The sequence below is a fragment of the Vulpes vulpes genome, chromosome 4 (genome assembly GCF_048418805.1).
Source record: "Vulpes vulpes isolate BD-2025 chromosome 4, VulVul3, whole genome shotgun sequence".
NCBI classification, from domain to species: Eukaryota; Metazoa; Chordata; class Mammalia; order Carnivora; family Canidae; genus Vulpes; species Vulpes vulpes.
The window spans coordinates 41,168,953-41,190,537 of record NC_132783.1 but is presented as its reverse complement, the minus strand read 5'-3'; the positions used below and the strand labels follow the sequence as shown (position 1 = coordinate 41,190,537).

At 37.4% G+C, this 21,585-nt stretch overlaps 1 protein-coding gene and 1 long non-coding RNA gene across 4 annotated transcripts in view; one reads left to right on the top strand and one right to left on the bottom strand.

The window, feature by feature from the left end:
* The window catches only part of SLC9B2 (solute carrier family 9 member B2), a 60,321-nt gene extending 39,697 nt beyond the window's left edge, over positions 1 to 20,624 (bottom strand). For all 3 annotated transcript variants that reach the window (XM_025983822.2, XM_025983821.2, XM_025983823.2), the window contains exons 1-5: positions 20,349 to 20,624; positions 19,564 to 19,634; positions 9,142 to 9,276; positions 8,298 to 8,478; positions 3,207 to 3,377 (exon numbers count right to left, since the gene is read on the bottom strand). In XM_025983822.2, the coding sequence (XP_025839607.2) occupies positions 3,207 to 3,377; positions 8,298 to 8,478; positions 9,142 to 9,231 (442 nt within the window). In that variant the 5' untranslated portion in view covers positions 9,232 to 9,276; positions 19,564 to 19,634; positions 20,349 to 20,624. The remainder of the gene's footprint in view (positions 1 to 3,206; positions 3,378 to 8,297; positions 8,479 to 9,141; positions 9,277 to 19,563; positions 19,635 to 20,348) is intronic.
* A 175-nt stretch (positions 20,625 to 20,799) lies between these two features.
* LOC112908358 (uncharacterized) lies at positions 20,800 to 21,582 on the top strand. Its single transcript, XR_003232906.2, has 3 exons — positions 20,800 to 20,888; positions 21,194 to 21,254; positions 21,464 to 21,582. It is a non-coding gene; the product is annotated as an uncharacterized lncRNA (long non-coding RNA).
* The last annotated feature ends 3 nt before the right edge of the window (positions 21,583 to 21,585 follow it).

Genomic DNA, 21,585 nt, shown 5'->3' with positions numbered 1-21,585 from the left:
TATTTTTGTATCTTTTGGGTAAATACCAGTAGTGCAATTGCTTAGTTGTAGGGTAGCTCTATTTTTAGCTTTTTGAGGAACCTCCATACTGTTTTCCAGAGTGGCTGCACCAGTTTGGATTCCCACCAACAGTGTAAGAGTGCTCCCCTTTTACCAAATCCTTGGCAATACCGGTTGTTTCCTGTGTTGTTGATTTTACCATTCTGACAGGCATTTTTCTGCACTTGAGATGTGAAAGAGACTACCCTGTAATCCCAGAAAACACTTCTTTTATCCTTAGTCCTAGATGAAATAATATTAAACTTTTAATAAAAAAATTAAAATAATATATTAGAAGAACTAAGACAAGGTCTTAATATGCAGATTTATTTTTTTTAAATTTTTTTTTTATTTATTTATGATAGTCACAGAGAGAGAGAGGCAGAGACACGGGTGGAGGGAGAAGCAGGCTCCATGCACCGGGAGCCCAATGTGGGATTCGATCCCGGGTCTCCAGGATCGCGCCCTGGGCCAAAGGCAGGCGCCAAACCGCTGCGCCACCCAGGGATCCCCCCCTTTTTTTTTTTAATATGCAGATTTAAATGGTTAGAATTAGAGGTCCCTAGATGGCTCAGAAGGTTGAGTATCTGACTCTCTTGGTTTTGGCTCAGGTCGTGATTTCATGGATCATGGGATAGAGCCCCGAGTCTGGCTCCATACTCAGTGGGGAGTTGGATTGAAGATTCTCTCCCTTTGCACCGGCCCTGTCTCTCTAAGATGAATAAATAAATCTTTAAAAAATGATTGCAATCATTAATCATTCCTAAACAATTGAACTTGAAACAGAAAGGATACAGTATTTGGACAGAAATGTGGTCAAATTCTCAACACAAAATGTTTTAATATAACGCCCAATTCGGTCACTCTTTTGTGTGCAAATAGCAAACAGTTCCTGAAATTATTTGCTATGTCAGATGACCTGCATTACCAACAAATATCTGTATGGGCTCTATTTTACCTTCAAGCCAGATAATTTAATAAAAATATATATAACTTGCTTTGCAAAGGCTTATTGGTGGGCAGCCCGGGTGGCTCAGCGGTTTGGCGCCGCCTGCAGCCCAGGGTGTGATCCTGGATACCTGGGATCGAGTCCCATGTCAGGCTCGCTGCATGGAGCCTGCTTCACCCTCTGCCTGTGTCTGTGCCTCTCTCTCTCTGTGTCTCTCATGAATAAATAAATAAAATCTTAAAAAAGATACAACTTACTTTAAAAAAAAAAACAAAGGCTTATTGGTGAGTTATGGTATGATGAAATAGACATTGCTATCATGTCAGCTGCTGACTCTTCTTTTGTTCAGCCATACAACATTTACCAAATGCCTTCAGTATTTTAGACATCATGGTAGGTATTAGAAATATAATGACAAACAAAAAGCTTGGTACTTTCACCTCAACAAGCTTTCAGTCTCTAGGGGAGCAAGTTAAACTGACAACTTCAATTTTATGGAAACATAGGAAAGTATTACATGAGCTCAGGCAGGAGGGGTGAGTCAGAGGAATTCAAAGAAGGAAGAAGGGGCTAGGAAGTTGAGAAGTTTCTGGATGGGCTAGAAGTTTCTTCCAAGGTGTGAAGATCAAGTGTGACACATCTGGGAAGTATATGTAATTGAAGTAGCTGAGGAGTTTGTGAGGCCCCTTCAACAGGAAAGTCTCCTCCATCAGACATCATGAGGCTTTCAGACTCTGTTCTTCCCCAGAAGGATCCTCTTTTCAGCATGTCCTTAGAAGTACTACACATTAAATGATTAAACTAATTTACTAATGTAACATTCTGTATGTAAGCTGTAAGAATAGAGGCTAATTACAAGCATAGTTTTTGTGACTTGCTCCAGACACTGTTAGGCCAGGAAGCATCACTGCCAGGCATCTCTCATTGCTGCCATTTAATCTAGAAAGTTTCTTAAGTTCTGGATTCTCCAGTTACAGTCTTTCCAGAATTGCTGGAAGTATGAACTAATTTACAACAGTTGTTTTTAAAAGAATAATATGGATAACCCATGCTGATGGTAAATTAAAACATTATCAATATGCATAAAGTGACAAGCACATTGCCCTAACCCAAGTACAAATTTTCAACCTTCATTTACCAAAGGTATTCACTCTTAAGGGTTTTCTGTGCCTTTCCAGAAAGTTTCTATACCTATTTAAGCATGCTTCTGTATGTGTGCCATGTGCCTCATTTTCTAATAGTATCAGGGTGCCTTGTTGGCTCAGTTGGTTGAGCATTTGACTATTGGTTTTGGCTCGGGTTGTGATGTCAGGGTCTTGGGATCATACCCTACACAAGGCTCCATGCTCAGCATGGAGTCTGCTTGAGATTCTCTCCTCTTTCTGCTCCCCACCTCTTCTTGTGCACAATCTCTCTCTAAAACATAAATAAATCTTTAAAAAAATAGTTGTAATAGTATCTCATTGTTTGGAAGTACTCTAATTTTTGGATCAATTAATGGACTTTATGGAACTTTTCAGATTTTTCATTACAAATAGTGCTGAAATGAGCACAGTTCAAAGGAAATAATAACCTAATAACTCAAAAATATGTTAAGAGTTTCTGGAGGTTTCTGGTGGGGGGCAAGAAGAAGCAGTTTTTATTTCCCAAATGAATGTGAAAACAACTTCTCTGGGATACTGTTTCCTTTGCTGATGGTCTGCTTTGACATGACCACCTGATACTGATTTGGCAGATGACCCCTTCACCCCTTTGTCAATGATGTGAGTGACTTACAGTATATTAAGCCCTCTTCTGTATCATTAACTGATTTCTGTTTTATAGTTATTTCTACCATGGTTGGTGTTAAGCTACCAATATGAAGTCAATGAATGTGCAGTTGGGAAGAGCTAGCCAGTGGCACACCATTATATATTAATTATATGATTTCAAGAGCACTGATAAAGGGAAAATGCAGTAAAATAATTAGGAAGTGATCAGTTTTGAGAATCTATTGGTCTTGTTTTTATGCAAATTATTTAGTTGTAAACATATATAATTTATTTTTAAAAATTACTGTTTAACAACTGGCTCATCAAACTCAAAATTTAACAATTGGCTTTTGGCTTCAGCACAACAAATACAGAAATATTTTATATTTATTTCCCAAAGTGTTCCAAACTATAATTTTTAAAATATGATTTACCCTTGAAGAAAACAGAAAGTGTTTAGCACTTACCTAGAAGATGAGGCAGAGGAGGCAATGTAGGTAATTTAATCAACCCCAAAAGTTTACCTCCAATGATGGCACAATAGAATAGGATTATAATTCCAAATAGGTTTCCTCCAGGAAGACATTCGCTACCAGTAATTGACCAAACTACAGCCCAGAGAAGAACAATCATGGTAACTGAAATAAACCAAGAAAACTAGTTTCTACCAGTAACTTGTCATATGTAGGTTTTAATATAATGTAAAAATTTAAAAAGATTGAATATATACGCACAAACATTTATAACCATGTGTAATTTTAAAGAACATCAGTAATATGAACAACTGGGTAATTACCAACTATCTTAAAAAATAGGATATTACCAGTGCCTTTGGATCCCTTATGGCCCCTCCTAATCGCTTCCCCCATCTCCTGCCAGAAGGAACTACTACCTTGAATTCCCCTATTTTTCTTTTTTTTTTTTTAATTTTTTATTTATTCATGATAGTCACAGAGAGAGAGAGAGAGGCAGAGACACAGGCGGAGGGAGAAGCAGGCTCCATGCACTGGGAGCCCGACGTGGGATTCGATCCCGGGTCCCCAGGATCGGGCCCTGGGCCAAAGGCAGGCGCCAAACCGCTGCGCCACCCAGGGATCCCTCCCCTATTTTTCTTTATAATTTTACCATAAATATTCATTATTTAATAAAAAGGGAAACAATGGTTATCTTTCTCTCTTCATACGAACAGGAGAATACTTGAACAATCCCATTCCAGGATTTTAGTTCTGTCTTTAATTAAATGCTCTTATTGTTTCTTTTCTATGGTCAATGTTTGTTTAGAATCACCCACATACCTATTTTCTACTTTGATCATTATTCCTTATGTAACTCAGGCCTTTTATCTGGGACAATTATTTTGTTGCCTGAAGTATTTCCTTTAATAGAGGCATTTCTATTAGAATGTGAAATAGGTTTGCTTGTTTGAAAACCTTATGTTGTACTAAATTATACACTGAAAATACAGACTTATGGGAAAGCACTTGGGCAGACTACTCAAACTTATAACCAACTGTCATCAACTGTACTGACAAAAACAGTAAGAATCCTAATAAAAGTACCAGCATACTTAAATCTCCATTGATATTTGCATCTCATGGTCTCTTTTTTGTGGACTTAAATCCTGGAACCACACTTACTACTTCAAGATGTAGAATCCTGAAAGCATTTGCTTTAAATAGAAAGCAGTTTTATCCGAATCTGACCCAGATTATAGCCTTCTCCATCAATCAAATATTTGTTGTTATTGTTGATGTTTTAACTGAGGGAAAAGTGTTGGCAGCTACTTTATCTGTACTGTCAGCTTCTACATCCACATGTGGTTTCATTAGATAGTTCAATAGTGTAGAAAGTTGAAAAGTCTTTGAGGCCCCTAAACCAGCAACTAACTGCCTGAAAGAGTTCAGCTTTTTAGAAAGTCCTAATTTTAGGAAGGCTTTATCTTTAATTGTAAGAAACCATATACCTGATCTTTTTTTGTTTTTCAATGCATTTTGCATTCACTCGCTGTTGCTTGATGATGTAAAACATTAATGTGGCAGGAAAAATTAGGTACAAATGCAAACTTTCATATTACGCTGACACAATTCCTTATTTACCATCTTATATGAACTAATTCATGGTGTGGAAGCACTGTAGCAAGGCACACTATATTTCTCATGAAGATCTGTTGGTAGTAAATTCTTAGTTTTATTTATCTTTAATAAAGGTAATTATTCTCATTCTTAAAAGATTGTTTTTCAGGGTATACAGTTCTAGGCTGAGAGTCACTTTCTCCCAGTTCCTTGAAATATTATTCCTTGGTTTTCTGGCTTTCATTATTGTTTTTAAGTCTCTTTTTGAGAATTCTTTTTCTTTGGCTGTTTTGAAGATCTTCACTTTTTCTTCAGGTTTCTGCAATTTCAGTGGGAAATGTTCAGTACTTATGTTTAATTTCAGTATGATCTTTAGTTTGCTTAGGATTTGTTTTCCATCAATTCTGGAACATTCTGTCTTTATTTCTTCAAATATTTCCTCTTCCCCATTCTTCTTCCTATTCTCCTTTGTTGGAACTATGATTAAATAATTAAAGTCATAGTCCCTTCTCCATTTGCCTAACCTCAGTTTTCATAATGTCCATTTTTCTTCTGTGTGCATGGCCTTGCAATCTCTTCAGATCTTTGCTAGATTATCAAACTTCTTTTCACTTAATCGCTACCTAATCTACTGAGTTTTAAATTTCAATTACTGTACTATGTCCTTCATTTCTAGAACTTCAATTTGGTGCTTATCAAAATCTGTTCATTTTTGTAAATAGTTATTTGTTTTATACCTATATTTCCTACCTCCTCTTTAACTTCTTAATAGATATTAAAAATATTTTGTATTTTATTTTCTAATAATACAAATTTTTGAAATCTGCTTCCTTATACATGTTGTGATTTTGTTATTTGTCTTTTGTGGTTTTTTTGGCAACAGTGAGCTCTTCCGTGAAACTTAATCTTTGGGAATTGTTGGAGTTGAATGTGAGGTTTTCCAGATAGGATCTGAATTTGTTCCTATCATGTGCTTAGAATCTGAACAATCGAGGATGACTTTTAGATATATTTTCAGCTTGAGTTTTTTTCTGTGACTTTGGAACACAAATCAGTATGAAGTCACACATTTTTAGTAAAGACTCATTCCTCCAACCAACACTACAAATAGGTTGAGACAAATAGGTTTAGTTGCAGGCCCCTCTGCAGGGCAGGTTTGCCTCAAATTCACCCACTTTGGGTTCCAGCTTCCCAATGTGGGTGAGGGAGAATGATGTCTCCTATGAAACTTCTCCCAACCTGGGCAGACTCAAGCATAGCCTCTGATACGTTCATGGTTCTCAAAAAGAAACTCAAGTTCACTGGTATTTTACAAAAGCCTCCAGAGTAGAAGCCAGTTTGAGTGCTTATTTAACCCTTCCAGTCATACTGTTTTTGGTGTCTGACAACTTCCTGTTTTCTACAGATAAAAGATACATTTAAGAAGACTTAAAATATTGTTTTCAGATGTTTTCACTTACATAAATGAGAGGACGGTTGAGTCTCACCTACCATATTGCTGGAGATCAAATCCGATGTCCCATTTTTTAACCTTCACGAAATTATTATAGTTTTGTAGGCTATGATGCCATTACAGTGAAATGACTAAGAAGCTTTTGTATTTTTCAGTTGGGAATAGGAGCTGAAATTTCTATGTAGTACGGGAGGTGTAATAGGAAAGTAGGAACTGCTGGCTACTAAATTTTATTTAGTCACAGCATAAAAACAGTTTTGTACTAAATTCAGAAAAATAGAATAAAGTTTTCCACTTCAAGACCACTTTTCTGAGACACCTGGGTGGCTCAGCAGTTGAGCATCTGCCTTTGGCTCAGGTCATGATCCCAGAGTCCTGGGATAGAGTCCCACATCAGGCTCCCTGCAGGGAGCTGCTTCTTCCTCTGCTGTGTCTCTGCTTCTCTCTCTGTGTCTCTCATGAATAAATAAAAGATTTTAAAAAGGCCACTTTTCTTTGAAACTTCTAATGTTCCTTTCCTTTCTCATATTCAAAATGCAGTTCTAAGTACATAGTAAATGTACATTTACAAGGTTGCTCTAAATAACATTTAATTCAGTTAGTAATTCAGTTAGTAATTTTTCTCATTTATGATTTTGGAAAATAATATTTTCACATGTAAGATCTACTTCTTAAGAAAAAATAGTTAAGTATACTGAAGGAACACAGGAAGGAGTACAGGAAAACAAGTGAAGAGGTGTTTATATATCATGATTTCCCATTTCTCAGGCAGCTTTATGGATGATGATCATAGAATTAGAAAAAATGAATCTCCAATCACATCATTCATTTATACCCTTTCCTTAATGCAATCCCTATCTGTTTTACTGTAAATATTTTAACTAGAAATCTGCCACGATTTGAATGATGAAAGTTTAAAAAAATAATAAAAAGGACAGAAAAGGTATTAAATTATCTGTTGCCTTATCAACTGGTGTATATTTTGGAACCTGGTTTTTTCTACATGTTTTAAGAAAAGTTTGAGTTTTTTTTTCTCATGCTAGTTTAGAGACTTACCTAATTTCGTTAAAAACATATAGAGCCTAAAGTATAATATATTATACTTAGCTTCCATCCCAGTTTAGAATGGTAAAAATGTCTTTCAGAGCTTACAAATAAAGTATAACAATAAAGAAGTGAGTCTGATTTTTAGTAAACAAAACTTTTAAATCTAATGTGTTATATTCTTCAACGTATTTATTTTGAGAATCCATATATATGTACCCCAGTAGTGGTACTATTTTACATATTCTCCAAAGTACAAAATATATATACCCTCACACACACACACACACACACATTTCCTTTTTGAACAAAAAACAGCATTACTGAATCAGAACATGCATCTATTCATCAAATTTATATCATTATAATGTTTGGCTGCCTCCCAAAACCAAATCCATTCCTCAAAGACAATATTTGAAGTAGTGCTCAGATTACATTCCCAAAGAAAAATCCCCCCAGTATTTTACATAATAGTAGTTGTACTGGAATAAGTTGAATTGGAAACCAAGATTCTTACTTATAAAACGATGGATTCATTTGGAAGTATAAATTGAGCTGTGTTTGTTCAAACATTAGTTGCATTATTCAATAATAATTAAAACCAACATTTATGTAGTGGTTTTCTGTTTACAAGTGATTTCTCAGTAATTTTTCTCATTGGAGCCCAAATGTAATCTTGTGAAATTACTCAGATACAAAAAAGTAAAATGTCGTTGATCTCTGCTCTTTTTCCTCTTCCTGCCAGCTGGAATGGGTGGCAACTGCACTGTGGGAAGCCTCGTGTTGAAGATGACGAAACATGTCAGCATGGGCCCTTCAATGACTGTGGACCAGACCTATCTACCACAATGAATTGTTCACCCAGGAGTTTTTGTGTGTGAGAGAAGTCAACTTCTTTTTGTTCTTTAAACCATATCATTTTGGAATCTCTCATTATTACAGTTTCATCTTTTACCCTCTTTCTGAATTAATTTTTACCATTTACGTACCATTTGTTATTCCTCTATCCAGTAAACCATGTGGAGGGCAAGCAAATATTTGTCTTAGTCTTTGCAAATTATTTGATTCAGTTGGTCTTTCTTGTAGCTTTTTTTCACTGCTATTCAGTAGGTTACTTCCTTCTGTTGGTTCTTTTGCATCTATTCCCCTGGAGTTCATAACTGTTTCCTCCTGTGTGAAAGCAATTTAAGAATCCTTAAAACTATATGTTTGCTGTACATTTTTATAGTTACCGAGCCACCACATCACAGACCAAATTTCCATCGCTAGAATCAAGGCTAACACCCTATAGTGCTATATTAGTAGCTAATCAGTAAATGGTTGGAACAAGAACTATGTTAGGAGTATTTACCATTGAGTCACTATTGATAACATTATAAATGCTTGAATCACATACTGTTCCATTTTGTTTTGTAGTACTGGCTTTAAAAATCACTCTATTTAAGGTATTAATCAAAGTAATAGTTGGTAAATATGTCAAAGTAGTCCAGAGAAAGATAACTTTTTGTGGTGAAAACAAATTCAAATTCATTAATCTATTTGAATTTAAGCAATAAAAAAAGAGGGAAGAACACAGAATTCTAGGGGTCAGGCTGGGAACACAAAGCATTTCACAGGCTCTCTATTTTTCTAGCCTCATGTGGGGCCAACTGCTAATGATGATTAGGAAAACTGGTAGAAGTACCTACTGTACGATTTTGGAGATTAAGAATGGGAGAATTGTTAACTGAGTGATAGAGAATGAAGAGAACACAATCTTATCATAGATTTGGAAATACATAGTCCTTTTTTTAAGGAAATGGTTGGAATATTCTACATTTGATCATAGGTTACCTGTGTTTCTTGATATGTAGAGGCTGTGTGATCCATTCCTATAGATGGTTCCAAATCTTCATGTTCAATTGCTTTATCTTCATCCCCCATGATTTATAATTAAAAATAAGATGACACAGAGAAAAGGAATAGGATCTGTTTTGAAGGAGAAATAGTATAGATATGGAACAACAACTTGAGATTTACATGAATGAATTAAGCAGCAATTTGAGCAATTTAAATGAATGAATTGCACTTATTTTTTTCCCTTAGAACTCTAAATATCTAAAACACTTTAAATTAGTCTATTCTTAGCTTTAAATTGCTAATATTTTCTTTGATTACAATATAGTATACTAATTCTTTTTTTTAAAGATTTGTTTATTCATGATAGACATAGAGAGAGACTGAGGCAGAGGCACAGGCAGAGGGAGAAGCAGGCTCCATGTCAGAAGCCTGAAGCGGGACTCGATCCCGGGACTCCAGGATCACACTCTGGGCCAAAGGCAGGCGCCAAACCGCTGAGCCACCCAGGGATCCCCCTAGTATACTAATTCTTTTTTTTTTTTTTTTTTTTTAGTATACTAATTCTTATTTACCTTTACCTCTCTTGAAAAAACTTTGTTTATATTTTTATATGATTTCTTTCCCACCCTGTTTTCTGGGTTATATTTCTAATATTACAAGCAATATTACTGTTAAATTGTTTTCTCTAATAGGTCAACTTGATGAAACAGGAAAGTTGTAGGCAATTTTTCAATGCTGAAATGAGTGACCAAAGAGAAATCGGTGGATTCCATTATTTTCAAAGAAACTAGAATCACTAATTCCTTTCTGGTTCATATTTCTCTTTTTTTAAAGATTTTATTTATTTATGTATGAGAAACATAAAGAGAGAGAGAGGCAGAGACACAGGCAGAGGGAGAAGCAGGCTCCATCCAGGGAGCCAGACGTGGGACTTGATCCTGGGTCTCCAGGATCCTACCCCGGGCTGGGGGCAGCACTAAACTGCTGAGCCACCGGGGCTGCCCTCTGGTTCATATTTCTAAATTAAAGTTAAAATAATACAACACTGATTGAATAGCCACAATGTCTTCGACACCTAGTCTCTTGGGAGTCATTGTGAGTAATTAGACGATTACCAAAACATTTTTTTTTCCCCTGCAGGCTGACAATATGCCAGAAAAAATAAACTTACATAAAGTAACAAAAAAATCTGTAGGACAGACCTATAGGTTGACTCCATAAACAACTAAATTAATCTCTTCTCCCTTGGATTCCCATGCTATTGGCTGAAAAGCCAAAAACTCCAATTCCTATTCATTTTTGAAGCTATAGATGACCATATATAACAGTTCTATGTAATGAGATATACGATATAGATATAAAAGCCCACCCCTGAGGTGGCTTTTATTCCCAGACAATAAGCCAAGGCTTTTTGGGGATCATACTCTTGGGCAGTATTACTAGAATCACCTCCTTTATCAAATTTCAAAAATCAGTCAATTCTGCCATTTAATGAAGAATATTTTTGAACAGCCAACAAGTATAAATGATTATTTCTAATAGACATAAGCTATTGGCTAAAATGAAGTCTTGAGAACTTATTATTCTAGTCTCTTTTAATGAAAACAATCAAAACCTGACATTTTGCATAGCATGCTATTTACGGGAATTTACATAGGTTTTCACATTCCAAAAAAATTCCCTATTCTCCTAAAATCTCCATCATGGATGCAAAGTACTTATTTGAGATCAGAGAGGTATTGCAGAGAGAAAAGGTAAAATAAAATACTAGTATTTTAATAAAGCCAGGAAAACAACTTACAACTGGACAGTTGTTTATTCTCTGCTATGTTTCCATGTCTAAAAGAACACTTATACCATCTGTCTCACTCTAGAAACCCGCTTAAATTTAGGAAAATGACAAAAATGTAACCTTTATCGTAAAGCACCCATGTTAATGGCACTTGCTGTTCACAGTCATTGAATCTTAAAATTACAATAGCATATCCCCTACCAAGAAGGCAGTTTTGGCAAAGAAATCAGAAAATTCACAAAAATGACCATTTATGGAGTCTAGGAGATGTCATGAAATCCATTAAAAGGTAGTAAGTTTAGGGACACCTGGGTGGCTCAGTGATTGAGCAATCTGCCTTTGGTTTAGGGCATGATCCTGAGTTCTTGGATTGAATCCCGAATCGGGCTCCCTGCAGGGAGCCTGCTTCTCCCTCTGCCTATGTCTCTCTCTCTCTCTCTGGATCTCTCATGAATAAATAAATAAAATCTTTTAAAAAAATAGAAAGTTTATACTCCTTGCTTATAGAGAAGCTCTCAACTCAGCGCCCATTAACTCTTACTTTGAAACAATTCAAATGACTTTGCTCATCTGGTTTCTAAACTCTCAGAAGATAAGATGTTATAAGTTAAAATGTAGGAAGAGACTGTTAAAGAGGCAAACTGAGAGCAGCATAAGTGATAGGTGACAGGAAGGAGATGGAAAGACAGAAATTTAAGGCTATACAATGTGGGGATTAATATCTTTCCTATATCTCCAGTTTTGGCCTGCCAAGCATCTTTCTCCCTGACTTTTGGTAACAGCATATTAATTTTCTTTTATGTAATCCACATCTCCTCTATTCTCCACCCATGCGGTTCATGTGATACTCATGTCCTCCTCACCTTCCCAATCCCTGTACTCTATCAATGCTCTGGAGATGAGGATAGGCCTGGCCAATGAGGACCTTCTTTCCCAGTCACACTGATTGTTTCGGGCATGAGCATGTGATCCATTGGTGGCCAGTGAGAGTCAGCTTTAAGGTATTTACTGGAATCCTGGAGAAAGAGCTTTCTTTCTGTTGGGGTTGCTAAGCCCACACTCACTATTGACAATTCTTTTGACATACAGAAAAGCCTTCTAAAGAATGAAGTGACCACAGAGCAAAGCAGATCCTTAATATGGAAGGACAAAAAGGGAAAGCCCCATATTAATAACCACATTGTTGATATACCTTGAAGCATTTCCTTTTCAGTTATAGGTAAGCCAATAAATTCCTTAAGTTTGAGTTAGATTTCTGTCACTTGCCACCAAATGAATCTTCAATAAGAAGCTTTACACCTGAATTGGCTGAAGGATCCCCTTTATAATAACAGATGTTTAGGAAGGTGATTTTACATCTTCAAGAAAATGGAAGGAATAAAAAATGATGTGCTAATATTTTCTGTTTTAAGAGTCATTAAAGTATATTGTATGGTTTAGAAATGTAAAGAGAATGTTAAAAAATGTGGTATTCAATAAAATAGGTGTTAGTTATCTAGAAAGTTAATTTAAATGAAATGCTTCATTTTCAACAATGCTATTTAAATGAGACAATTATTTTTTCATTGTGTTCATGAAAGTCTTTTCAAATCTTTCATCCCACTAAAGCTTCAAGAAAGCTGTTAAACTGAGATACTTGGGTGTCTTGAATGGAAAAATTAAAAAGTGGGGAAATATGGAGAAACTAGATGGTTTCCTAGTAATTAAGAATCATAGTTTAATGGAATAATAAAAGTTGGAACGGCCTTTAGAAATTACCTGGTTCAATCTCTTTAATAGTCACATAAGAAAACTAAAGCCTAGATAAGTGAAATAACTATTTTCAATCAGCATAGCCAGTATCAGCCAAGTCTCATAGTAAAACTGTGTAAAAACTTGTGAAATGATAGAATTCTTTATATCTTTGATTTCATGTAATTTCTACCAAATCACTGCATTATATTTTTTTGCTGTAATATTTTGTTTAAAATCTCATATATAGTTATAATTAATTGTAAGTTTGAAAACATGTTCTATTAGAAGTTTGGAAACACATCCTATAAGAAAATTTTTTTGTTTTCTATCTTGTATTATCTTCAGCTTTATTCTTTCCCATTATTATGACTGTTACAGAGTTTATTAAAATAAAAAAATGTTACTAATTCATTTAGGTTGCACAACATTGGTGACAAAATAAATGAAACTAGAACTTTTAATCTGTTCCCACAACAAATATTATTTACATATTCTGAATTATTAATTGGCTGACAACTTGCTATTTAAATATGCCTTAAGAGTCTAAGGATTAAAAAAAAAAGAGTCTAAGGATTAAGGAGCTCTTTTTAAAAAGAAATTCAGTTAAACTAAGATGCTTTGAGAGATTTCTGTATATACAAAATGATACCGAGGCAGCTGCTCTTTCTGCCCATGGATTCTGTCCCTGTGCTTTAACAAAATCTTAAAAAAAAAAAAAAAAAAAAAGGACACCAAAAAGTAGGAAGGCAAAACACATCTTAGATAAATACTAAAAGGGCCTATAAACAGAAGCAACAGTTTTTTTCTGCTCTTCAACCAAGATGTTGCATTATTCAGACCAAAACACAACAGTAAGGCATATTAGAAAACATTTATTCATGTCAAATGGTGGAACTTTATAGGTTCCAAATTTAGTAAATCATGTTAATTTAATGAAAGTTATATGACTCAAATATAGAATTCAACAGAAGAATGTGTTTGACCTAAGCCAAAGAATGTGGCTGTTATGATTGCCACTTGCTAGGAGGTTAGCAGGTCAAGGGTTTTCTAAAAACTTATGCAAAGGTTGTTGGCCACTCATGTCTCTCTTTAGCATTCCCAGTATTTCTCATAGAACTGATCCACATGCTTAGAAACCATATTGGCTTAGTTTGAACTTCATGTTGCAATACTAGGGACATATGCCACCAAAATCATAGCGCTATGGACTTGAAAAGAGCAGTCTCCTATATCTTTCCTCCAAACTTGAGAGAAAATTGTACATCAAGAATAACAGATCAAGAATATGAGCAATTATGTATATGCATATGTATGTAAATACATAGAAAAAGTCTGATAATAGTAGTTGCCTTTGGGGAAGGAAATGGAATTAGAGTGATTGGAATTTCATTTTTATTCTCTATATTTTTACATTTTTACAATAAGGATTTTTATAATAAGATATTCTTATGCAATTCAAAATTCATTTTTAAAAAGTTATATAATCCTTAAAGCTTTAGAGAAAAGAAAATGATATAGCTTTCCTCAATAATTATATTTTTCAGAGATAAAATCTGGTAATTTCATTTTAGATAACTTAATCCCACATACAATTTAAGGTCTTTTTGTTTGTTTTTGTGGTTTTCAAAGAAGATGGGGGAACAGCCTAACATCTTCTCAGCAGTTTTCAAATATTTTTTAAGCCCAAGGAAATCTTTTATCAAATAAACCCTATCCTGAAATCCAACACATGAGACAAATAAAGATGGAGCTGCAGGAGCCCTGTCCACTGACCCCTATTCCTCCTGGCAAGTGAAGCAAAGCACATTTTGAAAACCACTTCTGTAAATACGATTTCATATACAGAAAGATGTCTGTAAAATCAGCCTTCTCTTTTTCAGAGTACTTTATTAATCTCAATGTTTAAAAGTGTTTTCTGTAATATTCCAGAGGAAATAAAAGAACTCTCAATTTGTGAATGTCCATGGGCTCTTGGTCAAGTAAAATATGCTTACTACTATCAGGTAAATTACACTAATAGATCTTTACACAGATAAAGCCTGGTAATTCTTGTTTTTTTTTTTTTTTTTCTGTGTGTGTCTGAGCTAGGAACAGATCAATACTTCATGGGGTAATCTTACTGAGAATTTATATATATGGCCGGAGTACTATATGTGCTATATTCATACATTTGAAAGAACATCTCCACGATTGTTCATTAAGTGCTCTGTAATGAAAAACTCCTACCTTCGATGTTTATCCACTCATGTGTTGAAAGTGGAGGTTCTCAGTCTGATACAGTATGTTTATGTAGAACATACAGAAACCTTTCAGTTTTTGGATTCTCTGTTAATCAACTCTGATCTAATATTCTTTCCTTCAAAAGGATACCTACCTAGCAGTGAGGTCAAGTGAAGGGAGGGACTTAAAATTTCCTTGAATTAATTATTAAAATGTCTAAGATGTTTCCCTGAACAACATGACCTTATCTGAAAGTGTTAGGTGTGCTGACCACACGAAACCAAGGAAAACAACTGCTATTCTATTTGGCTAACTGATACAGTGATTTGGCTGAATCACTGTGAAGTAAAACACTACATAATGAGATATGAATACAAGGAAATTACCCTTCGGTAAGAAGGGGCCCAATACTTGCTTTCTCCTTTCTAATTTCTCTCCCTATCAAGGACAAATGCATTTAATTGAAAGTTTAAAATATTACCTCTAGGCCTAGTAAAATCAGAATTTCCAGAGATTTAATCTCCCCAAGTGCTGCAACACAACCTATTACCTACTAAGAGCTATTGCTCAGGTATGCCAGTGTGTACCTTCTCCACCCCTACGGATAAATCATGCTTGGTCTGAATCAGTCTCTATAACACCATTCCTTTATGCCAGCTGTTGGTTTAAGACTGAGCATGATTCATATCTTGCCAATGAAATCTGTGGGAAGGGCTGTTGGGCACCACCGGGTATGATTCTCCTTCCTCCAAAGAGAGGAAAGAACCCTCTCCTTTTTTAAAAAAATATTTAATTGTAAAACTTAATTTTTAAAACTTTATTTATTCATTTATTCTTCTCCTCTTTTTGCCTTTAAATGGTGTGTATGTGTGTGTTGGAGGGGATGGAGCTGAGGATAGGACCTGTGTTTCTCGGAGCTCTAGTGGCCATCATTTACTCATGAAGACAAAGTCAAGATTAGCTCATAGAAAGCAACATACACCTTAATATTTTGGGGCTATTGAACAAACCCTGGGTCTACTTACCTCTAGACATCTCGTGTGAGAAAATAAACTTGTATTTTCAAAGGCAATTTTGGCTGAATGTCACGTTACCTGCCACCAAAAGCATCCTAACAAATACAACAGGTGATTTTGATGCAGAGCCAGCTCAGAGCAGTCATGAGGAACCTTTGGCTTATACGTGCCTCCCTAGCATCTTGACATGGTGCAAAATCTTTATGGAGGATGAACAATCAGAACACTGTCTCTGTATTGATATTTCTCAAAGATATTCAGAAAATAATATTTAATAGCTAAAAAAATCAGTGCCAAGGTTTTTAGTGCCATTCTTTTAGTTAATAGAGATTATATAGATTGTAAGGTTATATATTTTTCCTTCCCTGTTCCTGAAGTTCAGTTTTAATATTTGAATACTGAATAAAAACAAAGTTGAGCTTATAAAAGTCTGATTGTGTTCTGTTTATTCGTGAAGCAAATAAAACCACAACAAAACAGCACTACTATCGCTGCCTGGGGTTTCATTTTTTGTTTTTTTCTACCTGGTAAAATTCTACCAGTCATTCAAGATCTAACTCTAATGTCACTTTCTCAGTTACTATTTCCTAACTATATGTAAATAACTCTGTCCCTCTTTCTTTCTGAGGACTCATTTATCCATTCAACAAACATCTATTAAGCTCTTGCCAGATTTTAGCCCTTGTTCTGGGGATTCAAGAGTGAAGAGCTCAAGGGATGAAAGGTAAAGCATAGGGAATATGCTTTATATTAGCCAATGGCATTGTAATAATGTAATGGTGACAGTGGTAGTGACAAATGGTACTTGGGGGTGAGCACAGCATAACATATAGGTTTGTTGAATCATTATGTTGCACACCTGAAAATAATGTGACATTGTGTCAATGATCCTTCAATTAAAAAAGAAAACAGTAAAAAAAAAAAGTGAACAGTCAGACATGGTTCCCACACTCAAAGGTTGCAACCTAGTCAGAGAATGATAGATCACTCCTTAAACAACCATAGTAAAGCATCATAAGTTTTTATATTAGGCACATGAGATAGCAACTCCATCCCTTCACAGTTACTAAAGTTCATTAGATTTTTACTGATTTTCTATAATGTGTAAAGCACAAGAGATACGAAGATTAGTGAGATGTAGTCCCTGTTCTTTAGGGAGGGAAGGAGACCGGTATGTTTCATCAAATCAGTTTCCTGTGGTGCCTGGGCACACATGTAGAAGACATTTCCCAGCTTCTCTTACATGTCAGTGAGGCGTGGCCAAGGGGATGTGAGCATAATAATGCATGCTACTCTTATTTCTTACCTATAAGAAACCTCCATGCAATATGCTACATACCCTCTCCTTTCTTGTCCAATGCCTGGAACCTAAGAACTTTTAAAGTCTTAGGGGATGACAAAGCCATGGGTTCCTCAATTACTGAGTAGAATGCCATCAGCTGAACACTTGATTGGACTTTACATGAATAGAAAGAAGCTTCTACTCTGTTAAGTTACTGAGATTTTGGAGTTTATAAGTTATAACAGTATTATCTTAAGGTAATTTAATTATGATATGAGAAGTGCAGGCACAGAGCTGAACAGAGAGAGGAGATATTGCCCAGTGTAGCTGGGGTCAAGTGATATTTGAGTCAAGTCTTGAAAGATGACAGCCTTATAAAAAATAAAGATCATTACAGGCAAAGGAACCACATGTTTAAGGATGAGGAGTGGGGTGCTTTGGTGGCTCAGTGAGTTAAGCATCTGCCTTTGGCTCAGGTTATGATCTCAGGGATCAGCGCCACCTGCTCAGCGGGGAGCTTGCTTCTCCCTCTCCCTCTGCCTGCCACTCGCCCTGTTTGTGCTTTCTCTCTCTCCGTCAACTAAACAAACAAAATCTTTTTAAAAAAATAAAGGATGATTAGTGAAAAGGAAAGTGCATGAAGGGAATTCTATGCATATTTATATTAATTAGAGTATAATGAGCATAATGGTGCAAAATGTGCAGCGATCAGAGGAAAATGGAGATGAAAACCCTGAATGTAAATCCTTGTGTCACTGCCTCCCAGTTGGGCCATTTTGGGCAAGTTACTTAACCAGTCTGGATAGTTTTTCCCAACTATAAAATGGCGATAATGCCTATGTTGCAGAAAATTGTAATATAGTATTAAGTACATCATAGAGTCCCAATAAAGTACTCCCCCATGCTTTATCTTCCTTTTATAATATTTTCCTTAAGGAAAAAAAAGCATACATATACTGTACTGAAAAGCAAAGAAAAGGGACACTGCCAAATTCAAGCCTTTTAGTCCCTCATAAACTGCAGAAAAAGAAATAACAGATTTCTAAAATAGGTAAAGAGCTTTTATTATATTGACAAGAGATATTCAATGACTTTATAAGGCTGTTAACTCTTTAAAACTTATCATAATTATACTCTTCTTAACCTGTATGACACATGACTACAATACTGAGGACACTTCCTCATTACATAAGTGCACATATACGGAGCTCCAATTTTCCACATACAATGTTCCTAGGCTTTGTGCGGACAAAGATATAAATCCTTTCTCCCAGAGGAAATATCTGTTCTGTCATTGGTGTTTGTGTGCTGACCAAGAGTCGCTGACCTGCCAATTATCAACAGGACTAGTAAATAGTTGGTCATGAACCAGATACTCATCAATCCTTTGTCACAGAACATATTCTATAGATGTTTTAAATGAAGTATTTTACGTTACATTTGTAACATAAAGAGAATTCAGAGATAATCTGAATTATCTCTGAATCTCTGAATTATCTAATTATCTCTGAATTATCTTATTACCAGTCAATGGGTAACAAACTCAAATAAGCCAAACTCAGCTGTAAGGGGTCTATGGCAACTGCAGAGGGAGGAGCCGAACTGAAGGCATTCACATCACTGCAAGCCCCTGAGTCTAATCTCATGGTTTCATGTCCCATTTAAAGAAATAGAAGAGATTTGGTTTAGGTGACTCTTAGAAGCCACATGGTAAACATATTAATCATTGCATAAAATTGAAATCACGTCAGGTATTTTAAACAGGAAGAGAGTTTTATACAGGGAATTAAGTGAATTGTTTAAAGGCTGAGAGATTATTGAAAGGGCTAGAAGTGCAGGTTCTAGGCTGGGCCTCCAGGAATGACATCTAAAGCACTAATAAATGAACCACAGGGGGAATGTACTACTTTCGTGACAATCTGAAGGCCCTGCAAGGACTATGTAGTTTGAGAACACCATTGTAGCTGTGACCCCGGAGAAGCTGGGATCTGGAAGCTGCCTGGACAAGGAACACTATGAAGAAGAATATGGTCACTACCTTCCTCATTTGCTTCTTGACAGCCACAGAGGTGGTGATACAACATGACAATGTTGAGTCTGGCCGTCACCACTGCTGTTAAGGCCCTTCCCACACCCACAGTTCTGAAGACTAGGACTGGCATGTCCTGGACCTTTCCTGCCAACAGAAAACAGCCAAAAATAGCAGGGAGATGGCCTTTGCCTTCGAAATTTCAGACAAGTTCATCATCTACTTGCCAGATCCTAATTTTACATCTAGAACTCTAGCTGGAATGGAGTCTAAGAAGTGTTTTTAGCTTTCCAGTTTGTCCTGTACATACTAGAAGTAGGTAGGAATGGATGTGAGTGCCAACCTTCTATATCCGGCACAGCAACTTCTGGAGTAGAGTTCTATCACTGACTTTTTCCCGCTTTTACAGCAATCCTGAAAAACAAAAAAAGCAAAAATCTAGTCAGTAGGATTATAATGCTAAAGATCTTAATATTCAAGAAAATAGGTGAATCTGGCATTTTGCTCACATCACTAGTATAGCATGAATCACACTAATTACTTAAGTATATTTTGATTCATTGGATCTTTTTTTTTTCTGAGGTGTTGGATGACAGAAACTGTATTTAATTCATACTTGGATTTCCTGTCTCCATGCCAGCTTGGCCCAGAGAAGACACACAGATATCTGCTAAAGTGAAATGCCTCATTCTTAGCTTAGAGAGAAACAGTAAACCAGAATTTCATGAGAGCAGTTGGTGGCAGCAGTAATGTCACGTGGAGGCCCCCTTACAGAGTGGAAGCCTGGGGTGTGTGTCTTGCAGTGAACACAGAGGTTGACCTGGCTAAGTGGGGTACCCGCCTTGTCTCTGTCCACTGGTGGTGCCCATTTCTGGACGGGAGGCTAAGGGAAACGGTGGTTTTCTGATACTAATCTTTTAGGGCAAGAAATCCCCACGGTCTAGCGTGAGATAATAAGGATGAGACGACCAGCTGATGGCTGGGTCAGCAGGATCTGAGGCTCCCAGCACCTCGGTGGTGCTAACGTGGCCCACAGTAGCAACACCGTCTGGCTGAGAAGAGAACGGAAACACCGGCCACCAAGAAACACACGCCCTGGGCCCTTAGTGTCCCCTGAGGGCTACTCACCTCGCGGTCTCCAGCGCAGGAGGCTGCGCAACAGGGTAAACGTCTGCAGGTGAGCCTCGGTCCGCCCAGCGCGCAGCGCCTCCCGGCAGCGCATCCCCGCGGGCGGAGCCCCGGGCTGCGAAACCCGCAGAGGTCGGAGCGCTCGGCGCCGCGGGTTTCCGAGGCTCCGCCTCCCCCGCGCGCTCCCGGCGCCGCGGCCCCCGGAGCCAGCCCGGGAGGGAGGGTCCCGGTCCCGGTCCCGGTCCCCGCGGTCGCCGTCCCCGGAGCCAGCCCGGGAGGGAGGGCCCCGGCCCTGGCCCCGGCCCCGGCCCGCCTCCCGAGGCCTCGGCGCGGGCCCGTGGGGTTTCGGCCGTGCGCCCTGGCCGGGAGCCGGCGCCCCTAGCGCAGACCCCGGTGACGAGGCGACCTCGAGACCCCCCTGGCGGGGAGCAGCGCCGGCTCCTCTGCAGCCCGGAGTGCAGGCCCCACAGCCCGTTACCAACGTCCACATTTTGGGTTTAAGCGCCACCTATCCGTGTGCTCTTAGAAGCGTCTTCTCCGGTACGGTGGGAAGAGCGGGCTCTTGGGTCTGGGTGACCAATGAGGGGAGGGAAGACTTGCCCCCCTCGACTCTTTATTGCTTCTTTAACGCGAGGCCTTCTTACCGCATCATTTTGGATTTTAACCTTCCCATCAACAGTTACTTTCTTCTTTAAAACTCCCTTCCGTTTCTGGGTCTTCCTTTCCTGTGTTACCGCCCCCCCCCCTCCCCCCCAAAGTGAGTGTGTGTATACGCACATGCCCCTTGCCGGGTAATCTTCATTTCCTTCAGAAATAAAAATTCTTACCTGTTTTTCACTCCTCAGGCCAGTTTTAATCACCACTTTTCAAGCACGAGGGACAACGTCAAGGAAATGTCCCCACCAGGTAAAAACCATTCATTCCCTTCCCTCAGGTCTTACTTTGTGGGTAGGATGGCCTAACCTACATTCCATCCAATAGTCTTCAGAGCATCCAAAGTGATTACTGTGTTCAGAAGAACTGAACTCTTCTTCTCCTAAAGCTTGCAGAAATTTCTAGTGGTATCCAGCTTCCTCTTACCACAGGAATGAAATAGATTTTTCCTTTTCTTTCAGTCATATGATCTTCATTGACTCATCACCGGATTTGATTAACATGACTTTGGAGAACATTGAACTTTTTGGTTAGATTTTACCTCTGCCTTTATTGTTTATAATGTTTTATTGTTCATAATTAG